Below are 9,810 nucleotides of genomic sequence, written 5' to 3' on the forward strand. Positions count from 1 at the left end.
CACCCCATAATTGACGTAGAGCTGTTGAGGGCAGGACCATTAACCATTATCTGAAGTCTGCTGCTGTTTTATGGCGAGAGATGCGTTGCCATAGTAACACCACATTACGTAACATCAGATTTGACATACAGCTGTGTAAACCATTATCTGAAGTCTGCTGCTCTGAGCATGTCAGTTGGAGTTATGACATCATCGTGTTCCATGACACAGGTGTTTATATTTGAGCTAACGACGTGTCCAGAGATCAAAGGTTTCCATGGTGATGTGCAGTAATCAGTGAGAGGAGAGCATTTTCATTGTTCTGAATGAGAGATAAACCTCTTACATGTGAATGTTTTGTTGAAGAACCGTAACAGATATCGGTGAAATTTCAAAACGTGAAGCATGTCAAGGAAGGTGAGTATCTGAAGTGTAATTTTTGTGTACTTTCGGGTCAATAATGTGGCCTTTTTGGCAGATTAACTAAAGGTGTGCGGCTGCTGTGGTGGGGAAAGATGAGCCTGAATTTACAATGGGGTTTAATGACATGTTGAACGTTTTTGTCACTTCATGCCCTCAAGAGGCATTTTGTTGAATTGTTTTGCTTAATCTTTTTTGATTTTTCAAGCTACGAGATGTTTTCCTACGTTTGTCATGAAAGATTATGTCTCAGGAATGTAGAGTTTGGGAATTATGGCAGGTTTAAAAGAAAATATGAAGGCAAAATTAAATCTGTCCTCCACTCTAGCTGTGACATCACGCACTCTAAAATCTGAAGAAAGCCTCTTTACCAAGGTCTGACCAATGTTTAATATCTCTAAAAGTAAGAATCAGATTTAAAAGTTGTGTTACACGAATAATGTCAGAAAGATGTGTAACATTTTAAAGTTGGAATGAGGTTTCTGAGTGAAAGTATGAAGGAGCAGTTAGCAGTTGAAGTTGCATGAAGATTGTTCAAGTCTGAAGAGTTTCTCCATTGACTTCAATGTTAAAAATGTGATGTATTATGGGATGTATCTCTGGAATTATGAAAGTTATGAATAAAAAAAGTAATAGCCATCGATTCCCGACCGAGCTGAACGTTTTGATGTTTGAACGGAGTTTCTGCGATGTGGAATGTGGGAGAAGAAGAGGTGCAAAATAACCCGGCGGAATAATAAAGAATTTTGTGCGTCGAAGAACAAGTAGTGGGAAAGCTGGATCAGCATTCCCACTAAATTAGTTGGTTAGGTTTAGGAAAGGATTATGGATAGAATAAGAAGTTTGTTACGTAAATTATTCCATGATGCTATCTCAGAGAATCTGTCGATTTTTGGTGCTAAAATGTTCAAATGTATAAAAAAACATTCAGTCTTTTAGACCATCATGATGCTGTTTATAGTGAAGACATCTCTTGTATGTGTTTGTCAAATTCAAACACAAAACGTGAGGTTTTTAGAGGGAAGAAACTGTAGTTTATTAGTGGTAAACGATGAAAAACAACAAGTGAGCTGTCAGTCTGTAAGGCTCCTGTTATGCTGTTTAAGAGGAGAGAAACCTCTTGTTTTTTGTGTTAAAACGAACAAATATACTTTAATCAGAAACTGGAGAAACGTCTCTGTTAATACTGACTGTAAAAAGTGAGAATTATCGTTTAAACAGCGTCTGTTCCTCGTTAACGCTTCAGATCTGTGGTAAGCTCCACCCGGCTGGCACCTCCAGGTCTATAAAACAAACCACACACACACAGTCACTTGCTTGTGGAAACGTGTGTGTGTGTGTGTGTGTGTGTGTGTGTGTGTGTGTGTGTGTGTGACCTCGCACCGACCCCCCCTCTCCACATGACTAGATCCCACAAGGGAACCCCATCTGCTCTCTGATTGGCCGAGGCCGAGCTGTGATGTCATCGATTGCTCAAGTTGTTGTTGATGTTCGAGAGAGAGAACATATTCAAATGACCTCAGTGTGTGTGTGTGTGTGTGTGTGTGTGTGTGTGTGTGTGTGTGTGTGTGTGTGTGTGTGTGTGTGTGTGTGTGTGTGTGTGTGTGTGTGTGTGTGTGTGTGTGTGTGTGTGTGTGTGTGTGTGTTTTTCTCACTGAAATGACGGGTGGAGACAATATAAGAAACATCTGTCAATAACGTTTATTTTACTAACACGTAAATCTGCTTTACATTAAAAGAAATGAAAGTCATTAAAATGTAAATAGTCACATCTTGCAGTTAGAGATGTATTGAGTAAAAGCATGTGTGTTTATGTGTCTAAACGAGAAAACTATTTTAATAATAAAAATAAATGTGTGTGCGTGCGTGCGTGCGTGTGTGCGTGTGTGTGTGTGTGTTGATATACAGGGTGTAAACAGTCTCTCTGTGTCTCTGTGTCCTCAGGCTGACCAGCAGTACGCCAGCAGTGTAGCAGAAAACCTGAAGCGCCTGTAAGTCCTCTCCAATGATGGGATGTTGTTCCTACGGCAACTGCCCCCACCCCTATGTTTGTGTGTGAGAGTGTGTGTGTGAGCATGTGTGTGTGTGTTTGATGTCATCTTGTACATGGCCGCCTTTGATTTCTGCAGCCGTGTCATTGTTCACGGTGTGTAGTCAAAGTGCAGCATGCATCAGAAACCTTTTTGTAAAAACCTTTTTTACAAACAGACAGATTTTACCTTCTCCATCTTTGTTTCCTTCCTCACCTCCTCTCCTCTTCCTTCTTTCCTTCTTTCCTTTCCTTCCTTCTCCTACCTCCCTTTATGTTTCCTTCTTCCCCTCCTCTCCTCTTTCCTTCTTTCCTTTCCGTCCCCTACCTCCCTTTATGTTTCCTTTCCTTCTCCTTCCTCCCTTTATGTAATAAATCCCTGACTACATTTTAGTGCATCAAATATTCAGTGTTCATGCTTTCCTAAAATATTCCTAATGCATTTTTAACATGGCAAATGAAAATGCAATTTGTCTAATATTTAAACGTACGTGCAGAAGTGAACACCTGTTGATATCCAAGCATCGAAAGCCTAAAAGAAGGGTTAGACTTTAGGTTTACACTGAACATTATTGAAGACGATAATGTTCAAAAATCAAGACGTTTAAGTGCAAAAATATTCTGGTTATCGCAAAAAAACTTCTGCATTTTAACAGAAACATTAAAATATCCACAGTTTAGCATTCAGAGCCGAAACTGAATGTGAACATAGTCGCTCTCTCATTATGAGTCAGCTACCGTCCTCACCTGTCATAACATTGTGTGGTTTATATATTTAATGTTTAATATAATTTATATAATACTAACCGCCTTCCTCTCCGTCTCAGTTTCCCCGCAGAGATCCAGTCGGGTCTGCTGGAGGTCGTCTCTCCGTCCGTCCACTTCTACCCCGACTTCTCCAAACTCAGAGAGTCCTTCGGAGACCCCAAAGAGAGAGTCAGGTGTGTGTGTGTGTGTGTGTGTGTGTGTGTTGTGTGTGTGTGTGTGTGTGTGTGTGTGTGTGTGTGTGTGTGTGTGTGTGTGTGTGTGTGTGTGTGTGTGTGTGTGTGTGTGTGTGCGCGTGCGTGTGTGTGAAATGAATCCAGTGAGTTTATAACACTTCACTTCATTGAATGTTTACTTTCTTTAATTTTAAATACCTGCAGTTAATCATGATTAAAGCTCACACACACACACACACACACACACACACACACACACACACACACACACACACACACACACACACACACACTCCTGTATGAACCTTACCTGTATGTGTGTGTGATTTATCAGCAGTGTGTGTGTGTGTGTGTGTGTGTGTGTGTGTGTGTGTGTGTGTTGTGTGTGTGTGTGTGTGTGTGTGTGTGTGTGTGTGTGTGTGTGTGTGTGTGTGTGTTAAACAGCTCCCTAGGCATCTGTCAGCCTGTCATGGCTAATTCATGAGGCTCCAAAAAACAGTTAACTAAACACCCACACACACACACACACATACACACACATACACACCGCTGATAAATCACACACACATACATACACACACCCCCACACACTCTCACATGCACACACGCAGACACAGTCACACACACACACACACACACACACACACACACACACACACACACACACACACACACACACACACACACACACACACACGGTGAAGATCAAGGTGACATCGTTTTAGGTAATAAAGTGTGGCTCCGCCCCTTTGTTGTTACCGTGGTAACACAGGAGAGAGAGATGTGAGGTGAGGGTTTTGGGGCGAGAGAGGAAGAGAGGGACTAAAGTAACAGAGGGGGGGGGACAGGAAGTTAAAAGAAGGGAGGATGACATCATCTATCGTTTCTTCATTACCTTTTTAACGCTTCAAGTTTAGTATCGTTTCACGTCCATCTTGGATTTTTATAAACAATTTTTTTCATTTTTTTGGCCGTCGCCATTTTTTACATGGTGAGTTTTTTAGTGAGTAGATTTTTGGCGGCGACCTTGTTGGTTTGTGCCAGTTGCCATCTTGGTTTTTGGGGAATTGATCTCTTGGTTTTGATGGTCATCTTCTAGGTTCTTGGCCGTTTACATGTTGGTTTCTGATCTGGCTATCTTTCAATATCTTCTGATTTCTACATGTTGGTTCTGATCTGGCTATCTTCAATATCTTTCTGATCTGGCTATCTTCAATATCTTCTGATTTCTACATGTTGGTTTCTGGCTGTCAACATTTGTTTTTGGGGCTTTATCATTTTGATTTCTGATTCCTCCATCCTAGAGTTTTCACCTTTCACCTTCTACATCTTAATGTTTGCCCATTGCCATCTTGTTTTTTTAGGCGTCTCTGTCTTGGTTTCTCTCTGTCACCATATGGTTTGTAACTATCGCCATATTCAACTCTGTGTCACCATCTCCATGTATATGTCGTTGGGTTTTGGCATTTAGTTTTGTGGCCGTCACCATCTTGTTTTTGGGAATGCCAACTCGGTTTCAGCCCGTATTCATCTTGCTTTCTTTACAATCCATTCTTGGGTTTTTTGACCGTCGCCATTCCAATTTATTTGTTGGTTTTTCCTCTTGGTTATCCTGGGTTTAGGGAATCAATATCTCTGGTTTTGGTTAGGCTATCTTTAATATTCTCCGTTACAATCTACGTGTTGGTTTCAGTCCATTTGTTTTTGGGCTTTGTCATTTTTTTATTTCTCCAACTTGGTTTTGTAGTGGACATCCTGGAGTTTTAATTTCACCTTCTACGTCTGTTTTTTTTTAAGGCGTCACTCTCTTGGTTTCTGTCTGTTGCCATATGGTTTGTAAGTAAGTCCATATTCAAACTCTGTCGTTGGGTTTTGTTAATTTGTTTTTTGGCCGTCATCATCTCATTTTTGGAAATGCCATTTCGTTTTTTTGCCCGTATTCATCTTGTTTTTTTACAATCGCCATTTTTAGGCATGGTTTTTGCCATTTACATTTTTTGGGCGCTATCTTGTTGTTTTTCCCCCTTGGCTGTCCTGTTTTTAGGGAACCGATACCTTGGTCTTTGGTTAGGCTTTCTTGAATACTTGATGATTTCTCCATCTTGGTTTTGCAGGGGCCATCCTGGAGTTTTGCTTTCACCTTCTACATCTTGATTTTTGGCCATTGCCATCTTGTTTTTTTTAGGCGTCTCTGTCTTGGTTTCTCTCTGTCACCATATGGTTTGTAACTATCGCCATATTCAACTCTGTGTCACCATCTCCATGTTTCTGTCGTTGGGTTTTGGCATTTAGTTTTGTGGCCGTCACCATCTTGTTTTTGGGAATGCCAACTCGGCTTCAGCCCGTATTCATCTTGCTTTCTTTACAATCCATTCTTGGGTTTTTTGACCGTCGCCATTCCAATTTATTTGTTGGTTTTTCCTCTTGGTTATCCTGGGTTTAGGGAATCAATACCTCTGGTTTTGGTTAGGTTATCTTTAATATCTTCTGTCACCATCTACGTGTTGGTTTCTCTCCGTCACCATCTTGTTTTTGGGCTGTGTCATTTTGATTTCTGCAACTTAGTTTTGCTTTCGCCTTCTACATCTTGTTTTTTTTAAGCGTCACTGTCTTGGTTTTTGTCTGTTGTTATATGGTTTGTTACTATAGTCATATTAAAACTCGGTGTCACCATCTCGGTGTTTCTGTCGTTGGGTTTTGGCATTTCGTTTTTTAGCCGCCATCATCTTGTTTTTGGGAATGCCATTCGGTTTTAGGGCATGCCCATCTCAGTTGGATACTATCTCTGGTCACGCTTCTTCATCTGCTTGCCTCCAGAGATATTCATACTTGTATTTGAAACACGGGGTGTGTTTGTGTCTCAGAAGCAGCTGACTTTATTCGTCCTGCAGACAGAAAGAGACAGAAAGCGTCCCCTGTGTTAACGCTACTCACCAGGATTATAACAAGACGTTTGAGTAAAACCTTTAAACTGAAAGAGAGTTTCTTGCAGCGTGTGCTCATCACATGGTGCAGGGACACAAAGAGCTCTCACTGATCCACATGCTCAGAGGTCAGAGGTCGGGGGTTCGTTTCAGATCCTGACGCCTGCAGCTTTAACTGACTTCAGAGAATAAAAGCTCTGTTGCTTTCAAAGAGAGACGTAAACATGAACTATGAATAATAAAGCTTGTATTAGGATGCCTTCTAGTGTTCGCAGGAGCCGCTGCAGGAGGAGAGAAGAGATCTTATTTTAGCATTTCTTGGACGACAATTGTTTCTGTTAATGAAATGTAATAACATACGATTCTTAAACGGGCCGTTCTGCATAATCACTCTTTATGTTTTTGGTACTTTCAGTTTATTTAATGGCAAATGATTTCCCCTTCAACACGGTGTGTGTACACTTCTTAGTACTTTTAATGTAATATCTGCACACTTCCTCCCCTCTGGGTGTGGATATAATAGATTAAAGGATGCAGCGGCTCCTCTGAGAGTGTGTGTGTGTGTGTGTGTGTGTGTGTGTGTGTGTGTGTGTGTGTGTGTGTGTGTGTGTGTGTGTGTGTGTGTGTGTGTGTGTGTGTGTGTGTGTGTGTGTGTGTGTGTGTGTGTGTGTGTGTGTGTGTGTGTGTGTGTGTTTACCTCTGCTGCTGTTTGCTAATCATGTCTGTGCACACACTAATTCACTGCTGCATGAACACACACACACACACACACACACACACACACACACACACACACACACACACACACACACACACTGAGGTATTGATGATACATGTTTGCTCTGTAATCCTTCAGAGAAACTGCAGATTATTCAGTGTGTGTTCTGTGTGTGTTCTGTGTGTGTTCAGTGTGTGTTGTGTGTGTGTGTGTGTGTGTGTGTGTTCTGTGTGTGTTCAGTGTGTGTTGTGTGTGTGTGTGTGTGTGTGTGTGTTCAGTGTGTGTTCAGTGTGTGTTCAGTGTGTGTTCTGTGTGTGTTCTGTGTGTGTTCAGTGTGTGTTGTGTGTGTGTGTGTGTGTGTGTGTTCAGTGTGTGTTCTGTGTGTGTTCTGTGTGTGTTCTGTGTGTGTTCAGTGTGTGTTGTGTGTGTGTGTGTGTGTGTGTGTGTGTGTGTTCAGTGTGTGTTCAGTGTGTGTTCAGTGTGTGTTCTGTGTGTGTTCTGTGTGTGTTCTGTGTGTGTTCAGTGTGTGTTGTGTGTGGTGTGTGTGTGTGGTTCAGTGTGTGTTCAGGTGTGTTGTGTGTTCTGTGTGTTGTGTGTGTTCAGTGTGTGTTCAGTGTGTGTTCTGTGTGTGTGTGTGTGTGTGTGTGTGTGTGTTCAGTGTGTGTTCTGTGTGTTCAGTGTGTTGTTGTGTGTGTTCAGTGTGTGTTCAGTGTGTGTTCTGTGTGTGTGTGTGTGTGGTGTGGTGTGTGTGTGTGTGTGTGTGTGTGTGTGTTCAGTGTGTGTTCTGTGTGTGTTCAGTGTGTGTTGTGTGTGTTCAGTGTGTGTTCAGTGTGTGTTCTGTGTGTGTGTGTGTGTGTGTGTGTGTTGTGTGTGTGTGTGTGTGTGTGTGTTCAGTGTGTGTTGTGTGTGTTCATTGTGTTCTGTGTGTTCTGTGTGTGTGTGTGTGTTCTGTGCGTTCTGTGTGTGTTCTGTGTGTGTTCTCTGTGTGTGTGTGTTCAGTGTGTGTTCAGTGTGTGTGTTCAGTGTGTGTTCTGTGTGTGTGTGTGTGTGTGTTGTGTGTGTGTGTGTGTGTGTGTGTGTTCATGTGTGTGTTCAGTGTGTGTGTGTGTGTGTGTGTTCAGTGTGTGTTCTGTGTGTGTTCAGTGTGTGTTCAGTGTGTGTTCAGTGTGTGTTCTGTGTGTGTTCAGTGTGTGTTCAGTGTGTGTTCAGTGTGTGTTCAGTGTGTGTTCTGTGTGTGTTCAGTGTGTGTTCAGTGTGTGTTCTGTGTGTGTTCAGTGTGTGTGTTCAGTGTGTGTTCAGTGTGTGTTCATTGTGTGTTCAGTGTGTGTTCAGTGTGTGTTCAGTGTGTGTTCTGTGTGTGTTCAGTGTGTGTTCTGTGTGTGTTCGTGTGTGTGTTCAGTGTGTTCTGTGTGTGTTGTGTGTGTGTTCAGTGTGTTCATTGTGTGTTCAGTGTGTGTTCAGTGTGTGTTCAGTGTGTGTTCTGTGTGTGTGTTCAGTGTGTGTTCAGTGTGTGTTCAGTGTGTGTTCAGTGTGTGTTCAGTGTGTTCATTGTGTGTTCAGTGTGTGTTCAGTGTGTGTTCAGTGTGTGTTCTGTGTGTGTTCAGTGTGTGTTCAGTGTGTTTCTGTGTGTGTGTTCAGTGTGTGTTCAGTGTGTGTTCAGTGTGTGTTCTGTGTGTGTTCTGTGTGTGTTCTGTGTGTGTTCTGTGTGTGTGTTCAGTGTGTGTTCTGTGTGTGTTCTGTGTGTGTTCTGTGTGTGTTCTGTGTGTGTTCTGTGTGTGTTCTGTGTGTGTTCTGTGTGTGTTCTGTGTGTGTGTTCTGTGTGTGTTCTGTGTGTGTTCTGTGTGTGTTCTGTGTGTGTTCTGTGTGTGTTCTGTGTGTGTTCTGTGTGTGTTCTGTGTGTGTGTTCAGTGTGTGTTCAGTGTGTGTGTTCAGTGTGTGTTCAGTGTGTGTTCTTCCACCATCATGCTCATTTTTCTCATCTGTGTCCGTCAGCTGTTTAACTTCATTATGTTCTCCTTGTGTTTCAGGTGGAGGACGAAGCAGAACCTGGACTATTGTTACCTGATGATGTACGCTCAGTCCAAAGGAACCTACTACGTCCAGGTAGGAGAAAACCTTGGCTGTGGACATTGTTTTCTAGTATTTATACTTCAGTAAATATCTTAATACTTTAAAATAATATATATATATACTCCTGTCTCTCAGCTGGAGGACGACATCGTGGCCCGTCCGAACTTCTTCACCACGATGAAGAACTTTGCCCTGCAGCAGCCGTCGGAGGAGTGGATGATCCTCGAGTTCTCCCAGCTGGGCTTCATCGGTGAGGCTGCTGTCATTATCTTAAAGGTCTCAGATATATACAGAGCCTGTCTCTGATTGGCTGAAACACCAAACAGATCATTGCAGCATTACCCATAAGCCCCTCTGTTTCAGCCCTGTTTCCAAAGTGCTGATTCTCTGTCTGTTACTTTAGATGAAAATAAGGAGCCCCTCCCCACGCCCCTCTGAGAGAGATTTGGTTCAAAAGAACACATTAGCCGCGTTCACACCGGAGTACTTTTCAGTAGCAGCTGCTGGGAGTCCCAGCAGCTGCTACTGAAGCCAGTCCCCAACTCCGGGGACTTTGGGTGGCAGTATACACCGTGAAGTGGTTTGCGGCCTGCCAATAACCCAAAGCAGAAGAAGAAGAAGTGACGTCAGCGGCTTCATTTGCGTAATCTTCCCTCAGGGACTTATTCCGGTGTGAACGCGATCTGCTCTTTAGTTTAGGAACTAAGAGCTGGGAACTAAGTACGGCAA

General features: G+C 42.6%; 1 protein-coding gene across 1 annotated transcript in view; it reads left to right on the forward strand.

Moving 5' to 3' along the window:
* The window catches only part of mgat4b (alpha-1,3-mannosyl-glycoprotein 4-beta-N-acetylglucosaminyltransferase B), a gene marked incomplete at its 3' end in the record, with an annotated part of 63,030 nt that extends 53,699 nt beyond the window's left edge, over nucleotides 1–9,331 (forward strand). Inside the window, 4 exon segments of the mRNA XM_034130709.1 lie at nucleotides 2,344–2,390; nucleotides 3,256–3,369; nucleotides 9,039–9,114; nucleotides 9,217–9,331. Coding sequence (XP_033986600.1) covers nucleotides 2,344–2,390; nucleotides 3,256–3,369; nucleotides 9,039–9,114; nucleotides 9,217–9,331 — 352 coding nt within the window.
* Between the last annotated feature and the right edge of the window lie 479 nt (nucleotides 9,332–9,810).

The sequence above is a fragment of the Trematomus bernacchii genome, unplaced genomic scaffold, assembly GCF_902827165.1.
Source record: "Trematomus bernacchii unplaced genomic scaffold, fTreBer1.1, whole genome shotgun sequence".
In the NCBI taxonomy this organism is placed as follows: domain Eukaryota; kingdom Metazoa; phylum Chordata; class Actinopteri; order Perciformes; family Nototheniidae; genus Trematomus; species Trematomus bernacchii.